The sequence below is a fragment of the Camponotus floridanus genome, unplaced genomic scaffold (genome assembly GCF_003227725.1).
Source record: "Camponotus floridanus strain SB8 unplaced genomic scaffold, Cflo_v7.5 scaffold3, whole genome shotgun sequence".
NCBI classification, from domain to species: Eukaryota; Metazoa; Arthropoda; class Insecta; order Hymenoptera; family Formicidae; genus Camponotus; species Camponotus floridanus.
In genome coordinates this window covers 1,002,670-1,024,552 of record NW_020229436.1, presented here as the reverse complement: position 1 = coordinate 1,024,552, position 21,883 = coordinate 1,002,670, and the positions used below count along the sequence as shown (strand labels likewise).

Genomic DNA, 21,883 nt, shown 5'->3' with positions numbered 1-21,883 from the left:
GTAAACTGCATCGAGTTATTAATGAGCGCAGCATCCACTAGAGAGGCGTGTCCTTTCATCATTGAACCAGTGATATAAAATGCCCACGTTAGCGTATTCGCATATCATTACTATTTTCCTTAGCCGTCTTTCCTAAAAGTTAACCGAAGGTTGGCGGGAGATACATTATCGTCTGCAGCTGATTCTTACTGACAGTCGTTCGACAACCGGCACGGAGATATAACACGTTATTACAATCATCTTGAACACACGCGTTTGAAATGCGTATAGTGACGTGATATGTGCAAAGTTATTTGTAAGAGAAAAGTACTTCAGACTGTGTTTTACAGGTACGCAGCTATCAATTTTATTTCAAAAATATTATGTAATTATAGAAAAATTACATTTATTCTCTCGATAAAAATATTAAAAAACTAATATTTATAATTTAACAAGTTTGGAAAATTTTATATATTTATTTATTGCGAATATATATAAAAAAGACTTTTTATCACATCATTTGAAAGTATTGTACGAATATCTTTATATGAATTTCATATGAGTTTTTTTTTTTTAATTCATATATATAAAAATTTATAAACTATGAACTATTGATTGAAGAAAGACATCACACTTATTCATTTACTAATCATAATTTTTATTATACAAATGCAAATAAGATTTGTTTAAAAATTATTTAATAAAAGTTATTGAAATAATATCATAATGTAATGTAACAAAAAAAATTTTTTGATTTTAATTTTTTGATTGAAAATATTATCACGCGATAAAATACTTTCTAATTGAATAAGTTGCCAAGCATATCAGTTTCTTATAAAACATTATTTTCGTTATATTTGTGAGACAATCATAGGAGTATCCCGTTTGATCACGTTGCGATTGACCACAGCCAATTATATCGACCTGTGCCTAGGTAACAAGTAATGACCAATCAGAGAGTTTTATTTTGAATTTGGCCAATTGACGACGTGATCAATCACCCTCCGACAATCACTCATTTACATCTCATTTAAACAATTTTCATTGTCCTTGATTAAATGTACTTAAGACTTATTGTTAGAATTAAAATTATTTTATCAAGATTTATATCTTTTTTTAATTGTGCAAATAAAAAATGTTTTATAATTGGTAAGATCAAAGTTGAATATTTAGAAAATGATAAATTCATAAATACAATTTTTTTATTAGATTCATCAAGATTTATGTGGATCAAAGGATGGTGTAGAAGACATAACTTTTACACGAATAACGTCTGCATCTCTCTCAATTATCACAATGATCAAAAAGTGTTGCACGTGTCCATGCCTTCCCGGATTCAGGGCCGCGTTTAGACCTCAACATATCAGACCTTCGCAGACGCCACGACCGCCTGCAAACATTACTCCCGGTAAGTTAATCCTCTGTTAAAATGATTTTTAATTGCTAATTAAATGTACTGACAATTAACGTAAAGATGTAAAAAATTATATTTTGAAAAAATAGTAATTAAATGCAATGCAATAATATAATAAATAGTATTTGTATGTTAAAGTAAACATAATGAACGTAACATTATTGCACGTATTGCATTATATTCATGTACTGAAGAAATTCTAATTATAATGCTATTATTAATGTTGATTAAAAGTTCGAGAGAGGAGTAACTTTTCGAATAGATTGTTCCCTTAATGTTTTCCCGAGGCGAGCGTAGCTAAATATTCTTGTGAGATTACGATTATCTGCATATCTGCCAAAAGTTTGGATTGCATTAAGAGGAGAATTAAAAATTGCAAGAGAGATAAGAATATTGTCTTACTTATTTCCCTGCTCAAAATGGTTCTTACGTGCTTTCTAGGTCTTACTACGTGAGTTAATAAATTTTTGTAAAATGTCGATTTCATCTCGCATTATCGAGATTCGTCGATATCAAAAAAATATAATTACGCATTTATTGTGTGTATGATGTTTATAATTATTAAAAACTGTAATTATTTATGCCTCATTAATATACATGAACTTGTTGTGTATATAATTTATGAAAATTATTATATATATAATTCACTGAATAAGATAAGAGTTTGTATGACGCGATATCAATTTAAATTTTCAAGTCCGCGATTGAGTGAATCTCGATAAAGAGAAGCACATTCCGAGATATATTTGCCCTGACACGTAGTCAATTGACCCCTTTGAGGACGGAGTGCACGGGCAGGACAAAAATCAATTAATGTAAAACGGAGAGATAAGAAGTAAACGTCTGCGCGGTATGAATCATAAAGGCGTAAAATAAAGTCCATATTGCCGGGCGCCTAAAATCGTGACGGAAGCACGTGCCCTATCGAGATAATACAATGAGTAATATTTAGTAGAAGCTTCTAGTTTTCTTTAGATCCAATGATCGTAAATTATCACGAAACGCAAATAATTTTAATCTTTATAATTTTTTGATTCTATGATTTTATGTAAAAAATTCAAAACTGTTGTTTGTTAATACTTTATAAAATTGCTGATATATAATTAAGCCTGCGGCACACCGTACGATTTTTCGTACTAGATCGCATGTGAGCGTCTTAATTGACTAATCGTAATTTCGATATTAAAGAATTGTCAAATCATCGTAATGCTCGCATGCAATCCAGCATGAAAACAAGCATCGTAAGCCGCTGGCTTTAAAATTTCATAAATAGATTTTTAAACGAGTTTTGAAATTATGTTTTGTAACTGTACGATAAATACGCTAGACATTAGAGGATTATATATTAGAGGATTATATATATATATATATATATATATATATATATATATATATATATATATTAATTATTAAATTAATTATTAAATATAAATTAAATCAAAAAGGTTTAACTGTTTGAACACGTGCGATGAAGGATTAAATATCCGAAATATCTAGTTAAGAAGCAAAGTGTTTTTCCAACGTACTTTGAAGCCTATTTTCAGAATATCGGTCAGGGACAAGATGCTATGTGTTCCATAGGTTTTACGATACACGTGCTAAGAAAATGTGTGGTATGATGGAAAATACAACAAACATTTAATGTTGTATTACATGTAACGTATGATGTCATTATTATGAAATTATCTAAAAAAAAATCATAAAGTCGTGAATTCAATATGCTGGCGATGATTTTATTATCATGATATAAAGTTAAAAATCGTAAATAATTGATGAGATGAGCATTAATATACGTAGGCGTGAAGATTTTTATCCGTTTAGCATTTATCTTGAATCAAATATCGTTAATTTAATGATGATATTTTGTTATATAATATTTTAAATTAGAGAATCAAAAAAGAAAAATTTAAAAGGAAATGAAATCAAAGAATAACATTGTAAAATAAAATGTAGTAAAGACAGATGTATATTCTATATATTTTTCCTGTCTATTTATTTACGCTTGAATTAGACATATAGGAATCTTAAGAAAATCAATGATATATAAATTTTGCGAGGAACGTAAGAAACATTTGAGAGGATTGTATTCTCTTATGTTCTTGACAGAGAGTTTTTGTACTTTGACAAACGACTGAACGATTTGTAAATAAACGCAGATTCCATCGACGTAACGCACGATTTATTCCTCGTTCGAACACACACTTACGATTTATCGTTCTCTGATTAAGAAAATATACATATACTCAAGCAGATGGGAAATCAGTTAGCTTCCTCTCTCGCAAGATGCCGACCTTCATTAAACGGCGTCATCTTGTGGATTATGTATTGAAATTATTCATTAGGTATACTTGTATCAGTATTGTATTTATATATGTGTGATTGTATCTGTTGTTTTATCCCGCACTGTTTATCATTCATTGTAGACATATATGATAAAGTCTATTAATTCGTTTAAAGAAGATGCACGTGTTTGCATTAATCCATGCATTAAAAAAACAATATTTTTGTATCTTTTATTAAAGAGAGATAAATTTTTTTGGTTGAGAACTCTTTAATTTCTAAAGTCTCAGATCATGAATTATATTAACGAATACTTCTCAGTCTCGCGCTGTCATGAATGAAAGTGAAATTACGCAAGCAGCGCGATGCCATGATCGCTAAACGGTGATGTCATTTTCGCTGAAGTGTAAGTTCATGTTACTATCAGCATTTTTACTCGAATTATTTAAATTAATCTAAATTTGTTTTTTTTTCACATAATCAAGAGTAAAAATTATTTCTCAGTAAATCTTTAAAAAGTGCTTTCTTTCATGGATCGCAAATAGATTGACAGACTAATCAAATTTCAATCGGGGATTCTCCTCATTAAATCACTCTTTTCCAGATAATTTATTCTATTGACTCATTCTCTTCTACATAAATAGCACGACGTGTAACATATAAGCTACTGGACTTTTGCTTCTCGACGCGGATTTATTATACCAGACGGTGCTTCTCTGATGCTAGATAATTAAGATATCCTGATATGTATCTATGAGAGCATCAGCAAGTTGATCGTGAACGAGCATTTTGCTCGCACATGCTTTAGGTGTGCAAGATGCTTTCAATAAGAATTGCAAATGCATCTCTTGAATGATAAACATATATCGACATATAAATATATATATATATATATACACACACACACACATTGATAAATATATTATAAAAATTGCATCAAATATTCTTTTAAAATTTAATTATTTGAGCGTTTTATATTTGTCGTGTTGAAAAAATACAATTTAAAATATAAAATATTTTAGACATAAAAAGAGATAATAGAATTCTTCGTTTAATTTCAAATGAATTTTACGTTAATAGAAATATGTAATGTTAAGAAAACTATATGATGTTAAAAATTAAATACGAAACAAGATCTTATTAATTTTTTTTTTAAAGAGATCAATCTTAAATTGATCGAAAAATCAATCGATTTAAGCGAGCAAACGCGAGTGATGTCAGTTACTTTTATACTTGGCCGAGTTCTCGGCGTTATTTTTGTTTGGAAACACAATACGCATACGTCTGTTATATGAATTTCATTACTGAGTCATTTGAATATCATCATTTTCGTATTAAGATCGATGAAATAAGCGAATTACAATGACAATTGGAGCACATATTGTTATTTGCGAATTCAATAATAAGACAAATAATTTGCATAATCTGTCTTGTTCTTCAAATCGCAAAATGAATACGATAAATAGAAATCTGATGAAATAACATAATAATTATTGTCGACAAATTGATGGTTAATTATAGAGCAATCATAAGAACGTAAGAACGTAAGAAATAATTTATAAGAATCGATCTTAATTATCTATCGTGCTGTGTTTTTATCATTTTATTGTATACTATGTCAGTTGAGTTTATCTATGTAATTATGTTCTACAGCAATTATATTGTTTCATAAAAAACTGTATAAAAATTAGTCTCCGTATTTTTATTAGTCAGTATGCAACGCATATTTTAGTTTCCAGTATAAAACATTTTGCAAAAAAAGAATGTGATTTAGTCTTTAACTATATAAACTTTATTAAAATGCATTTTACTTTGTTTATCATCCAATTAATCTTTCTTTTTTCCTTAAATAATAATACATTAATTATAAATTCATGTCATGCTCTAAGCAACATCTTCAAATTAATTTATATAGGTAAAAGTGGGTGACGCCAATCAATTGCTTGACAATGTGTCGGTGCGAAAAATTATATATACACATTGAGATCATGCATAATGAGAGAAGTACTTCTTCAAATTGTATGTGATTGTCGCAAATTGCTTTCTGATTAATAAGGAATACACCTTGTCTTTCCTTAAATAGCAAAACTTGGTCTCTAATAAATCTGAAACCCGCAAACTGATTGGCAGATCGGTTTTTTACTATATTAAACTGTATCTTATTAACCAGAAATGATAATTACAAGTTAATGATAATAGTGACTTCTTCTTGCATGTGTTCTAAATATATGTAAACTGGTATATTTATTTATTGTTTTATAAAATAAAAATGAATTCGTAAGATCGAAATAAATCATTAAAAAATTTGTGTTTATGAATTATTGAGAAATATTATTTTAATCTTATATATGTATGTGTAATATCTTTTTGTAATATTTTATTATTTGAGAGATTAATATTAATGTTAGATAAATATATTTTTTATGTATAATAACATATTTTTTTTATATATGATATATTTTAAAATATTATATATAAGATTTAATTATTATTTATATACTGCAATAATTTAATTGTACACATGCAAAATTTTGCGCGATTACATTTCATAATAATCAATTAGAATGAAGTAAGTCGTATCCGCTATTGAAAAATCTGCATGCAATTCAGAGTAATAATCGATCTTTTCTCATCATTAATCATCAATGCCGTTCTGATTTGCGGAATTTTATAATATCTAGGAATGTATCTAGGAAATTGTGTAGATCTCTTTTTCAATGATAGATAATTCTTTTTAAATTCGATTTATAATGATCCTTTTAAGCATGATTATAGGCTTATATTATTAAATTGATCATGTAGGTGTGCAATCTTTAAATTATACAAAGCGTTCACATTTCTGTAGGCGTAACTAATTTTCGTAATCTTATTTGTCCACATTTTAAATGAATACTTGCGAAATTTTGATGTATGGAAACATTTATAAATCTTAAATAAAATAGTTAAATATTTATAGAATTTAAACATATTATAATTCTGAAATGTATAAGATGAGAGAAAATTTAAATTAAATTTAATGACTATAATATTTAAAGTTACATACTGTTATATTTAATGATGTGATTGCCATTACATTGTCGAAGGATATCATTACTTTGGCATTTATAATTTGCGTAAGTTACAAATATATCCCTGGACTACTTATGAGAACAATGAGTGTTAAGAATGACGCATTTTTATCTTTTAATACATTACGTGATAACTGCATAATAAAACTGTATTATCGTCATTATAGCCATAAGATGAACTAATATTATAAAGATGACTAATATCTTATTTGTTACACGCAATCCGTAAAATATAATTATATTATATCCGTAAAATATAATTATATTATTAGATTTCACATAAAATAATACATCATTTTTAAGTAAAATAATTATTTGTTGCTTAATTTGTTATTTAATAATTATTTATTACTTGACATGTATGATATATATTTTGATAATAATTTTATTTTCCTTGAACAACTTGATTAGAATAATTTCAAAATTTTAATTTTCTTAAATAAGAAATGTTTATTATTGTTATCTTAACGTTTAATATTTTATTAAAGCGTGCAAAAATTCTATAAAAATTGAATTTGTTGATTTTGAAGCTGTTAAAATTTTTTAACCAAATATATATTATTTTGTTTATTAAAAAATTCAAAGAGAGATTTTCGTCGAAATTTACAATAATTAACTGTAATTATAATCGCCGATTAATTTATAAAAATGAAAAGTGGGTGATTCTCTCTTTTTTTCTCTATCTATTTCTCTCTCTCTTTCACTCTTTTATTTACGCGGGTGTCACCGATGACGCCATGTATGGTTGCACTCGGTGTTGCAGCACGTTAGTCCTTGAAACTGCTCCTAGAACGCAGAACCTAGGCTACATATTTTTCCTTCCTCTTTGTCGCCGGCAAAGCTCTTCAGTCATTCGGCAAACTCGCGTTCGGTGCGTTCTTCATCCATGTATCCAGCCTTTCGTTCGCATCCGCAGCCGACGCAGCCGGATCGTCGTGGGATGTTTTATAGATTTTACGATCGCTACCGGATATTCAACGATCGACGTATCCGGCCGTTTCCGTTTAGATTTTATTGTGAGTCCTGCGCGAAGAATTAGAAACAATGTAATTATTTAAAAAAATGACATCCAAATTATAAAACGCACTTGTCAGTCTTGTTACACATATCTACATTTACTTTAGAAAAGAATTAAATTATCAGATATTAAATTGTCAAATATTACACTGAAAATAATCCGAAGAATGGGACCGAAATATTTGCTTCATTTTTTATTATTTTTTTAAATTTTATTTTTTACTTGTTTAATGTTTTATTTCTTTAAATTATAATTTTTAAATTTATTCTCACATTGACTCTTGTTATCTTTTAATCTTTCTAATTATTAAAGTGTCATTATAAATCATCTAGCAAAAAAAGTGAATTAATTCTTAATCACTGAAGATTTTTTATCAATTGATCAAAGATATAATTTTATTCCAAGATTTTTACAAGTATTTATCATTTAATTATTATTTGATTTGCTATTTCCATTTAAATAAAATACTTCATTCTTTCCCTATATTATATATCAAATTTTTATTACACAATTTTTTTCAAAAATGCTGTTTATAGGGGAAGATTTTGGCGTTCCAGTATTGACGATTCACAATGTAGATCCTTGCATTGAAGAGAATGGCGAGAATCATCGGACATCCAGATATGAGCTGATGACCCGTCATGATGACAGAGCGAGACTCGTTGTCAGACGTGGTCAGGAATTTTATCTGCATCTCAGCCTATCTCGAGACTATATTTCTTCCATCGACGGGATTTCCATCGTCTTCACTTTGGATGGCATCGAAAGGCCACAATATGGACACGGGACATTGGTGGCAACCGCTGTGCTCAATCCTGGAGAGATTTCCGAAGCTGCTTGGCAGACCACCATTGACGCTAGAGCACAAAATTTCTTAAGGATAAAGGCAAGTTAGAAGCTTATGAAAGATATGCAGATTTTGTCAGATTTTTTTTATTATTGAGAGAGGAAATGTGATTTTGATTGAACATATGATTTCATAACTTTAATATACATATATATGTATCAGAAAAAAAACAGATAAAAAATCAGGTAAAAAAAATCTTTTATTAACGAAACATATTGCTTTTAGGTTGTATCATCCCCAAATGCAATTATAGGCAAATGGAAAATGGAGATTGACACCAAGAACAAGGAAACTGAAGGAGCTGTCAGTTACACGATGAATCATCCGTTTTATTTGATTTGTAATCCATGGTGCGAAGGTATTTATTTGCAAATGTCTTAATTTCTTTTGTTTTTCAAGAATATTGAACAACGTATCATGCAAGTTTTCCAAGTTTTATATTATTGCTTTATAATACATAACAATAGAAAATCTCTTTTAACTTTGCAGAAATCTACGGATTATTGAAAAAAGGAAAAAAAATTGTCTATTGGGGGCTAAGGATTAAAAAATTTTCAATAAACGATTTCAAATTTTACAAAATACTTTCTTTTAGATGACGTGGTTTACATGGAAAATGAGGCTGAACGTCAAGAATATGTGCTAGCGGAGGATGGTTTAATTTGGCGTGGAAGTCATAATCGTTTGCGACCCACCGTATGGAAATACGCGCAATTCGAACGAGACATTTTGGATAGCGCCTTGCACCTGATGAACCATGTTGGCAAGGTTCGAGTTTCCGGTAGAAACGATCCTGTCATCATAACGCGTTGTTTGTCCGCCGCGGTAAGTTATTTTTCCTATTTTCCTATTTTGGGAAACAATCTTTAAAATACACTTTCCCTCTTTCGAAAATACAAAATGCGTGAAAATTAGAATTTTTAGATTGTCTTTCGTAAGTGCCATCGATTTCTAGGTGAATTCCCCCGATGACAACGGAGCAGTGATGGGAAATTGGTCGGATGATTACGAAGGTGGCATACCACCTACGAGATGGATGGGCTCGCAGAAAATACTCCAGGAATATTACAGAACGAAGAAACCAGTCAAGTACGGACAGTGCTGGGTCTTCTCCGGCGTGTTGGCGACAGTTTGTCGAACTCTCGGTATACCTTGTCGAGTAGTGACCAACTACTCGAGCGCGCATGATACTCAAAGCAGTCTGACTGTGGACTACTTTGTGAATGCTGAAGGCAAAATCATGGAGGAGCTTAACAGCGATTCGATATGGTAATTTAATTTAATTCGACATGGGAAGGAAAGAAAGACGATCAATTTAATTACAAATCACAAATAAAAGTAAAGCTAATAAAAATAGAAATAAAACATATATGAAGCGATTAGTTTTGCAATCAGCTTAATTTCTTTTAGGGATCAATGTATAATTATGAAGAATCTCGATGATTATAATGATATTAATTTAAAATTTAGAAATTTAAAGAATTATAAATTTATTAAAACTATCCGAATTTCTTTTTTTTTATCGTAAAAGGAATTTCCACGTCTGGAATGAGGTGTGGATGAAACGATTGGACTTGTCGCCGGATTGTTCGGGATGGCAAGCGATCGATGCCACTCCTCAAGAATTAAGCGAAGGTGCATATCGTTGTGGACCAGCCTCTGTGGCCGCTGTGAAGAAGGGCGAAGTTCTACGTCCCTACGATAACGCGTTCGTCTTTGCCGAAGTAAATGCCGACAAAGTTTTCTGGCGTTACAACGGACCTACACAGCCCTTAAAATTAGTTCGCAAAGATATGTATGGGTACGTGCGAAATGTACTTTTCATACATTGCCAATATATGTCACTTTTTTTTATTATTAAACCGATAATTAGCCTAATTAAATTGAATAACCATACAATAATTATGTTACAGCATCGGCCAATTGATTAGCACGAAAGCTGTTGGAAAATGGACGAGAGAAGATATCACGCACACTTACAAATATCCTGAAAGTAAGTGAATTTTTAAGAAAATTGTGCAATAGAAAGTAATGTCAAGACATTATTTATTTAATTCTTAATCAAGACATAATTTATTTATAATTTAATGATATTACAAGTCAAAAAAGGGTATTGATTTTATTTTAATTTTAAAATATTAATGTGATGCACATTTAATTGGCTGCTATGAATTATATAAAAATCATGTCTCATAATAGAGTCTGAGGAAGAACGTGCTGCCATGCTGAAGGCGCTTCGTCAAAGCGAGTCTTTGTTTAGCCGTTATTATCTCAATGAGGAGTTCAATGATATCATGTTCACTTTTGAATTGCGCGATGACATCATAATCGGACAGCCATTTAGGTATTTTTTTTAGTTTATTAATAAAATTAATTTATTATTCTTAAAATACTACTAAAATTATTACTTCTTCATTTAAATTCTTCAAATTTTTTCTTCAACTTTTCTTTGCAATTGATTGTAGAATTAGTTTCTTTAAATGCTTTATTTTATAAAATAATTATGCTTTATTTTATTAAATATAATTATTTAAATTTATTTTATTTTTTGATAGTGTTGTACTATTGATTAAAAATCGGAATTCAATGATGGAATATCACATATCCGCAATTCTGAGAGTGGAGACTGTCTTGTATACCGGTCGAGTAGGCGATCCGGTGAAGAGATTACAAATCGATAGATTAGTCCGGCCAGGAATGCTCGAGGAAATTCGCATGGATGTTTCTTGGGAGGAATACGGTCCTAGATTATTAGATCAATGCGCCTTCAACATTGCTTGTCTCGCAACTGTCAAGGACACGAATTTCGAGTACTTTGCGCAGGATGATTTTCGCGTCAGAAAACCCGACATTAAAATCACGGTAATTATTAGATTATACATATATTATTAAAACTCTTGTCAATGAAAAAAATTAAGGGCAGAAAATAGATATGATAACAGATATATATATATATATATATATATATATATATATATATATATATCCGAATATATCTATCCGAAATAGATATGATAATAGATATATATATATATATATATATATATATATATATCTATTATCATATCTATTTCGGATAGATATATTCGGATATATATATATATATATATATATATATATATATATATATATCCGAATATATCTATCCGAAATAGATATGATAATAGATATATATATATATATATATATATATATATATATATATCTGTTATCATATCTATTTTGGGGTCGAATATATATATATATATATATATATATATATATATATATATATAGGGTATCCGTCAATTTTCGACCTTAACGAAATAAAGAAGTAGATTATATCATATCAAATATTAATTCGTTAAATATTTATATATATAAATATTTAACGAATTAATTGAACGAATGCATTCCGATTCATCTTTTCGTTTGGTATATATAAATATTTAATTCACTATTCGACTGATTGCGTTCCGACTCGCTTTTTTATTCGATATATATAATTCGATATATCCAAGAAGCAGATTTCGGATATTCACTGTAAGTCAGCCGCTCCTCGGGCGATCGGGACGAGATTTAAACGGTAGTGCCGCGAAATGGTGTAGAATTTTATGCAAAAAGAACGAAATCGCTATCGCGTCCGGAAGTCGAGATATAAATTGGCCGTTTTTCGTCTGCGCGCGGACGATCGAAATCGTGCACGACGCCGCGCATGTTGCCTGTCTCTTTCGCGCGATATTCACTGTAACGCGGCGAATAAAATGGCAAGCCGAATGCAATCGTTCGATTAATTGATTAAATACTTATATATATCGAACGAAAAGATGAATCGGAATGCAATCGTTCGATTAATTAATTAAATATTTATATATATATCGAATAAAAAAACGAGATGGAATGCAATCAGTCGAATAGTGAATTAAATATTTATATATCAAACGAAAAGATGAATCGAAATGCATTCGTTCGATTAATTCGTTAAATATTTTTTTATATAAATATTAATATATAAATGTTAATTATTGCAACAATCCCAAAACAATACAGGTCATTCCTTCTTAATTTGAGCCAATCTACTTCTTTATTTCGTTAAGGTCAAAAATTGACGGACATTCTGTATATGTTACTATATAAAAATTTCCTGATTTAGATACATAACGAAGCAATCGTCGGTCAGATTCTCAACGCTTCGGCTAAGTTTCGCAATCCACTACCAATTCCTTTGAGAAAGGGTACGTTCCTTATTGAAGGACCTGGTATGGACAAGCAATTGAAGCTGAAACTATCAGAAACTGTCGAGGTGGACGCGGATGCGGAATGTAGCTTTTACATGACACCGAAGTTAGAAGGACGTGCTAGGATAGCGGCGAAATTTTATTCAAAGGAATTGGAAGATGTTGATGGACATTCGGATAATTTTATAGTCAAACCGACAAAAATAATTAGTAATTATGAGTGATGGCACGCGTGACATTTCCGAGAATATTTTATTTTGAAAATAATAATTTAACACGTTTTTATATTTTTACATGATTTACATATGTATTAATCACGCAATAATAATTTTCTAGTGAATACAAAGAAAAAATATAATTATAAAAATATATAATTGTAAAATTATAATCATAATTGCTTGAGTCCAAAAATTGTAACTGAGTGCAATAATATATATGAAATTGTAATGTATAAACTTATGCAGAGTAGTGTACATAAAATTAACTAGATTTTTTAATTGTATAAGTATATATTCAAATTTTTAAACAAAAGAGAAAAAAAGCATAAAAATGGAAATACGCGTTTTTATTATTTTTTTTTTAACAAACAATATTAAACAAGTATAATACTTAAGTCAAATATTTAAGTTGAATCATGAAAAAATTAAATTGAAAGAAATACAAAGTGTTCATTGATCGTAGAAAAATAGTACTATAGATAAATAAGATATCAAATTATATAAATAAGTTGAAATGCATAATTAAAATTAATTATTTAATTTATTATCTTTTCTCATGGTTTTATCGTTATTATCTATGTTATGTGTTCATTTAATGTATTTAAGAAAGCATAACATTTATATACACGCGTTCTTTATGTATATAAATAAATTAATATCTGTGACATACATTTTATCACATTTATGTTCTTATAGTGTTATCAATCCTTAGAACAGTTGACGTTCTGTTTACAATCAATGTCAGATATCATCTATGGATGCATATATTAATTAAAAATTATTATTACGAATAATTTATTGAATGCGAATATTATTGAAATAACGATGTGAGATCAAGGATTTCGGTAACGAATATAAAGCAACAACGAAACGCATTGTATTATATATCTTTATGTAAGCCGCTCTCTTAGTTGCGAGTATCTTAGATTATCAGATCTTACTAATAACTGAACCAATTGAGTTCTTAAGAAGTTTAATCAATAGTTTGATTTTTAATATATTTTTATCAAAGTCTTTATTTTTAGACCATTATGTAATACTTGCATTATAAAAAACAATTAATATCAATAAATTTGTTACTAACAGTTAATTTTTAATAGCAAATTTTTTAATATTAGTATGCTCATACTGTTTCATTTCCCGCCAACTTGTATCGACATCACGGACTCGATGACGAATGATAGACGTTTAAGGTGAATGTCAGTTACTCTCAAGGAGCAACAGCACGAATGGGATACCGGTTCAAGCCGCGGCTTCCGCGGTGGGTATCGCGGTAAAAAATTCAATCGACAGAGACTACCTGGCGGTTGATATTAACGACCAGCAATCGAGAGGGTCGCTATGGCGAGTGTATGATTATTCAGGGAAGAATATGAAAAGAACAGGGATGGATTTAAATTAATGAAATTTCGAGTTCTCGCTGAAAATAATCTTATTCAAATAATGTATTAACCATTTAAAATTACGCAACGCTATTTGTTTTAAGACTCTTCAACTTTACCTTATTAAAAGCTTCTAAAAAAGGAATAATATAAAAAGAGGGAATAAGTTTGATTGCATATTGTTTGTATTTTGCATGCAAAACTAAAACTTTCATTGTGTTATATTCTTGCCTAGAATAACTTTAAGACTTGAAAGATGCAAAATATTCTGTATACTTTACAGAATATGCGAAAAAAGATGTTCAACTTCACATTGATCATATTGACTATACTTTTGTCTGAAAAGTCTCGAAAGATAATATTAACTTTAAAATAATTATAACTTTGGACTTTCAGAAAAGCCACCATTCGTCCCTGAAGAAAAAACAGAAGAAAAGGAAAAAGAAGAGTAGGACCTTACGTACGCACGACAGCGGGAGGGAGCAAAAAAGGACGCGGATGATGATGAGCTCTGGGCTGATAGGAGGCCAGGATGATGCGAACGATGTATCACCATCCGGGAAATTAATGTTGAAATATGTTGCTGGATGAATGATACGCGGCGCCCAGGCGGGACCAATAGGGACCAACAAGGAAACGCGCAGTGGCGAAAAAGAGAATTGCGCGGAAGACGAGGTTGTTACGGGATCTATTAATGAATCATCAGTCGAAATAGTAAGGTGGCGAGAATATCGGCGCAACAAATTGGACAGTGAGTTGAAGGGATGAGTGATGAAAGGGAGTAGCTTGGGAGGAGTGATTGGAAGGCAAATATGAATGCGTGTGTTGAATTTTTGTATTTCACTCGAGGATCGCTTTATTAATTTTCTTTGGAATCTCTTTCATTGAATCAAAAATAGAAAACTTTTGTTTTTCGGATTTTCAAAATTCGATTGAGCTTTCTTGTTTCAAGATGAACTTATTTTCCGATAAAATCAATTCTCTAAGCATAGATTCTTTTTCCTAAGCAGGATGCAATCTCGGTTAACATAACGACAGAATGGTTGTATGACGAAGAATCAAGCGGAGTGTAAAGGAAAAACGATGAAGACTCGTAGGGAAGAACTCGAGGATGCAGAGATAGAGAAAAAGAGAGAGGGAGAAAGGAGATGCGCAGGATGATAGTGAGATATGTCTAAATATATAACCGTGACACGTGATGGACGTGTTGCGGCCCCTGTCTACGGGGGTCTCGATGACCGGAGGCCTGGTCCGGGGCCTCGCGCGCGGCCCCGAACCCGCGGCACCCCGCTACGCGCTATGCATCAACACCCGGGATCCATCCCATTATACCTCATCAAAACAACAAACACGCCTTCCACGCTAAACCAACATCCTTTTGTTCCCATCGAATCCCGCGTATCCATCAGGATTGCCGCGCGAAGGATGCACGTCAGTGACGCGATCTCTTCGACGGGGGGTCCTTTGGGAGGGAAAGGAAGGGGGACCGGGAGGAATTCGAGGAGATCTTCGTGAAATGTTATTAATGCCGCGAGGTCAAAGGGATAAGCACGCCCGGGAAACGTCGTCCTGTAGATTTGTACCTGTCTTCGTCTCGTCTCGCAAGGAACGAACAACGAAAGACGTTGATTTTTCTAGTCGAAAAAACGCACGCTGCGATATAAATAATCCGACTGCTTCGGCGAATAAGGAGAGTTCGAGCTCCTACCGCGGGATAGAAGCTGTTTGGGAAAATTAAGACTCTGGAATTTCTCGGATGAGTTATTCGTCGGAATGAAATCCGTTCAGTCATATTTCAATTTGTAGAGATGAAGAACCTCATGCCATTCCGGGAGTAAACGGAATGTAATAAAATGTGTTATAAAAATATGATATCAATTAATTTTTAACGAGCGAACATGATATGATATATTTATTAATTTTATTTTACATATATACAAATTTATGAAAATAAAAACTTGCGTGCAGTAGTGTATGCTCATATAACATATGATATTGACGTAGTTTAGTACTGCAGATCGTTCTTAGATGGCAGCACACAATACTTAGAGTAACGATATTGCACCTGATATTTAAGAATATAATTCTGATAGTTTCAATAATAAAATAAATCATTATATGAAATTAGTTTAATACTGCAATCATATGATAAATAAGTCTAGTATATATAAAGTTAATCATCTATTTTTCAAAAATTAAAAAATAGATTTGATCTTTTTTTATAATGATTTAGAACAAAACAATAGTTTATTTGTGGAGTCGCAAAGTCAATTTTTAATCTCAAAAATAGATAATTGTAATTTTACGATCTCTCTCGATTTCTCACGTTTCCTACTCTCGTGAGAGTGAGAGAGAGAAGAATGTCGCAATGGCTTCTGAAAGTGCTCGAAGCAGATTCGATCGATCAACGACGAGGTTCGGTTGTATCAAGAGCGACTGACAGTTTATTGCCAATCATATACAACAGTAATCAAGGATGGCATCAAACGGGTGTGACCCCAATAATCCATAATGGCTTACTCGTTATGGTCGACATGTCAATCCGGCCACATATCTTGGCCACGTATCCTTCTTCCATCATTTATTAAGCAATTAGACACTTTACATCGCAAATTTTTTTCGCGTAACAAAATTTTTATTAAGTAAGATGTCTTTATGACACCCTTCATTTTTACTGAATTAATTCAGCAGAAATGAAGGGTGTCATAAAAAACAAAATAGAATGTCGCGTGATTTCAACTTAATATATAAAGAATATATGATTAATAAATCATTATTATTTTATTTTACAGTTATATTTTACAATTATATTTTGTAAAATATAATTGTAAAATATAAATGTAAAATTTTGTACAATATTTTATGTATACTGTAAAGTCGCTTTTGCGAGAAAGATTTTTCTTTTCGGTTATACATATATTATTTTAATTTACAAAACATCCAAAACATCCATTCAATTTTTTGACATAGAAAACACTTGCAATGAAAATAAATATCTTTAATAATAATAATTAAAATTCAAAATGTTATATGTATATACATATATACATATATGTACAATCTTAAAAAATTAAAGAAAAAGATATAGGATTTTTTAGTCTAATCCAAATGGAATTTGTCAAAAAATATTTTTATTTTGACTCTAACAAGCTGTTTTTAATTTTAACATTTAAAAAAAGCTCTTATCTTTTCTCAATTAACAAAATAAATACGATTCATACTTTGTACATAACATAGTCTCATTGACATCAAAAAATTCTCTGAAAGATTTTAATTTATAGTACACTGATATTGCAGAAAAGTGTGTAATTCAACAGGCAGCATGGAAATTAAGCGCAATCACGATAGTTTTAAATAGCAAACAAAGATAATACGTGCTGAGACTGCCCACTTTTCTTTCAATCTATTCGCTGCATGATGAACGCTATCAAAAGCAAAGTATCTTACACATTTAATTTTAATTTTTTAATTTAATTAAAATATTAAACGCATGCACGTGATATATTTCGCGGCAAAATAATTACCGCAGGAATTGCGTATGTGATTGCTACTTTCTTCTCTGTCATTAAAAAAACTCTTTACTTATTGTAAAGTGAAACGAGAACCGTTTATACTTTTATGTTTTTATACTTTTTTCCGTTTTTATACGTTTTTATACTTGCTTATACTTTTATTTTCGTTTCTTTATTTATCATATCATCACGCGCAGACTCATTTATTTAATCTGCAATAATGATTGCAACGTTTATGTTTCTTTATCGGACTACAATATATTTATCTTACACAGAATGCGAAAATCAAATATTGAGAATTAAATTAAAAATATCATGATAATGATTTAATAAAAATTATTTAATCTTGATAAAATATTTTAATGGAATAAGAATTTAAATAGGAAAAAAAGTATAATACAATTAAAAGTATAATACAATTAACAAATAAAATATTGATCGTAATAAGAAACATTGTATAGCACATAGTAATTATTTAAAATAATCACAATAATTAATATAACAATTATTTTACATGGCATAGAATTTTATTTCATGATTATTATTTTGTCCATAAATATAAAATAATCTGTAGATATCTTGTACAATTATGTCCAAGTAGTCAGATGTATATGTATCGAGTAATTTGATCGATTTGAAATGGCAGGCATACGAGATTAATTCTGGTTCACGTTCGTTTCCTGTCAATCTGCCTTCACTACCTCGGTCAGCTTGTAACGCCGTCTGACACTTTATTATTTGCACTTTTTCGTTTGCACGGTGACACCCTGCTGCCAGACTTGTTCAAACAAAGGGTGAATCGATTGTATAATGATGAAGGGCGTAGTAATTTGATAAATTAGAAAATAATATCACATGCCCCTTGGTTTTAAAATAGCAAGATAAACTTAATAGAGATTCTTGTTGGTTTTAAGACAGGTTTATAAATCTGCATTGCATATTTCAGTAAACAATCATTTAGCTATTCGAGATATTTTGCAATTTTCTACGGCTCTTGAAAAGATTCCTGACCACAAGAAATTAAAAATTCGTAACGCAAGCGGAAATAATTTCTCATATGCAGATTCGCGGCATCGAAATCGATGGTCTAATTTCCATAGGTGCGTCCGGGGAGAAGGAGGATGTTTACATAGGTAAAGCCGGCAGTTGCGAGCGTATTTACACGAGGATTTCCCTGCGGCGAGTCGAGCCACAGGGCGAATTGGATACCGACTCCGTCATCTCGTCCGTATCGTCGACGAAGGGTAACGTTGGGTCTGGATAAGGGTCGTAGGAGGGATCTCCTCCGTCGTCCTCGACGGCGGAGAAGAGAGGGGGGGAGGGGAAACGAATAAAAAGGGGGCCGAGAAATGGCGCGGATGCCTCATTACGCATGCACCCCTGGCGGAGGGATGCGAGCGAGTGAGCGAGTGACTGACTGACGTACCTCCTCGTCACGCATACGCTCACACGTGTGCACGTAAACGCAACGTCCACGTGTGCGGACACGCCTATTTTATCTTACCGAGTGTGAGGAGCTTTGCATACATACGAGAGAGGATCGGGATGCGCGATCGTGCACGTGCGTATCATGTATTGCGGCGAACGTTGCGTCGTCGGTTTTCATTCCCGCGCGTTGGGAGAAAAGTGTTGGTAGTTTGATACGGAAAGAAAAAAATCTGCCGATGGAAACGTCGGACAGCGACTCCAGATATCTTGTAATAACTGAATGTGCAAGTTAGAAAGAATTCCAAGTAAAATCTATCGGAAATGCCGCTGAAGTTAAAAAGAACGTTTTACTTGTATACCAAATATCATACTATTAAAATAAGATTATATTCGATATCTGAGGGGATTGTGTACTCTGCAAAGATTTATTTATTAGTCGTATTTATTAGATATTCTCCATACTTCCATTAACGAATAGTAAAAGTTCTTTAAATGTTTGAATTTATAGATCTTTGAATGATATTCTTTTGCGCTTTTCTTTTTCTTTAAATTTTTAATACATCAAATTTCAATATTTTTATATTTTCGAATCTCAAGTTTTTCAATCTTGACTAAAATCATAAAACATTTTTTATAAGATATTTAATTGTGAACTTATTTTTATCTTTATAGAATAAATGATGGGGATTGTCACATATGAAATTATATTACGTCCAAGCGATCTTTATAAAAATCGATTTATCGCAAATGTATCTGTCTGAATCTTGACAAACAAAAATATAAAGTAGTGTGTGTACAACAACAATTCCGACAAAGCCGCATTAAGGCGCGTCGCGACCCGCCCTCTGTGTAAACCAACCCCCTCTCCTCTTCCTTCTCTGCCATCCTCCTGTCTCTCCTTCAACCCTCGACAACCTTCCTCACTGTTTCCATCTCTTCCTACCCTCTTGGCGCCCTAATTGCGCCAAACTCCCCTTCCCCCTCCTGGCAGCTAGTCACTTTACCATAATCTCCTGGGTAATGGGGTCCCGTGTGCGCGAGCGCGAGCACCCTCTCGACAATCCCTCGCGCGCGCGTTCGGGGTTGCGTCGCGATCGAAGACTCGCTCTTTGTCGACTCCGGCAGATTCTCGCGGAAATTGCTCCACCGCGTATAGACTTTTTCTACTCTGAAAATAAAAGTCGCAAACAAGCAACGTGCGGCTTTTTCTTAACCCAATTACGCATTAAGAGACGCTTTCTCTGATTCTCATGAGAATAGGAATTAATTATTAAATATTAAAGAAAGATTTTTTTTTCAATCCAACAAGGCACAATAAGATTTTCTGTTATTCTTATAAATTGAATGTCTTATGAATTGAGTGATGGCGTTACTGCCATCACTTTTAAATTTTGTTCCAATTTGATTTTAAATATTTATTTTAAATATTTTTCATAAGAGTTAGATTTATTGAGATTTTTATTATTTTCCGTTAACGTAAAATTAATTAATTCTTTCTTAATTTTAAATATTTTATATTAAATATATAGATTCGCGAATTATGTAGGATATTTTACAATATTTGTAATTATCGGCCGATATATGTAAATTGGTGTAAAAAGTAAAGTAATAACAGAGCATGCCAGAAATACACTAGAATACTATAATAGCGTGTAGATGACAATAGCAATAGCTAGTAATAGATGCGAAAATAATAATAGATTGTCTATTATTGTGTCTGGCAAGCGCGTCGACGAGAAAATTAACAGGCCCCTTAACAAAGTAGCTGATGGACCGCCAAAAGTTTCTCCGTCGGCGATTTGAGTTTAGAAAGAGGCTTACTTCCTGACTAGATGTCTACAATTACGGCCCAATTACGATGCATAATGGCGACACACGGTGCGCGATCCGAAATTGGCAGCAATTTGGGCGACAAGCGATTAGGACACGCGATCTATAACGGAAGCAGCCATCACGTCACGCCAATTATGCCTCCTATTTTCAAGCGAGCCGCGAAATGCTATTGTCGCCGAGCAGAGAAAAGAAGAAATCGGGATATTTTTTTGCGTGTCGCCCAAATGTGCCGGCAAGCTGTCAAAACCTGTCATTTTGCGTTCGCGAGCCTAACCGGCTTGGCCCGGTCGTAATAGGGCCCCAATTGACAGAGATGGCCGACACAATGGCCGCGAATAACCGGGCCGTGCGGCCTTTCGTAGTGGCTGTTTAGCCGCCTTAAACGAAGATCTGCCTGCCTGCTAAACACCGACACGCGATTCCGTGGCATCTGTCGACCGTCTCTCGTGATACCCAATGACTAGAAAAAGTCGTTCTTTGTCGGCGACAAAACATCCCGAAACTGCGAACCGCGCTAAAGACGCGACATGCACCGTAGAGATTGAATCCTGAATTCTTAAAACGTACCCCAAATCGTCAGGTATACCGAAAAAATTGTATTCTTAACTTAAGAAGTATGCCACTTATCTTTAGAATATATACCACTAAAATAGGCGCCAAGAGGATCCTCTTAAGTTAAGAGGAAAA

At 32.0% G+C, this 21,883-nt stretch overlaps 1 protein-coding gene across 3 annotated transcripts; it reads left to right on the top strand.

Moving 5' to 3' along the window:
* Positions 1–188: 188 nt before the first annotated feature.
* LOC105256456 (annulin) lies at positions 189–13,129 on the top strand. 3 transcript variants are annotated; one of them, XM_011266362.3, is made up of 11 exons: positions 189–329; positions 1,189–1,387; positions 8,296–8,645; positions 8,832–8,964; positions 9,202–9,431; positions 9,562–9,875; positions 10,138–10,407; positions 10,520–10,599; positions 10,806–10,950; positions 11,162–11,468; positions 12,739–13,129. In XM_011266362.3, the coding sequence occupies exons 2-11, from the start codon at positions 1,276–1,278 to the stop codon at positions 13,045–13,047; spliced, it is 2,250 nt and encodes a 749-aa protein (XP_011264664.2). In that variant the 5' UTR covers positions 189–329; positions 1,189–1,275; the 3' UTR covers positions 13,048–13,129. The 3 variants fall into 3 exon arrangements, with proteins under 3 accessions (XP_011264664.2, XP_011264663.2, XP_011264665.2); XM_011266361.3 differs by lacking the exons at positions 189–329; positions 1,189–1,387 and adding an exon at positions 7,581–7,757 and having other exon boundaries at positions 12,739–13,128; XM_011266363.3 differs by lacking the exons at positions 189–329; positions 1,189–1,387 and adding an exon at positions 7,700–7,787 and having other exon boundaries at positions 12,739–13,127.
* The last annotated feature ends 8,754 nt before the right edge of the window (positions 13,130–21,883 follow it).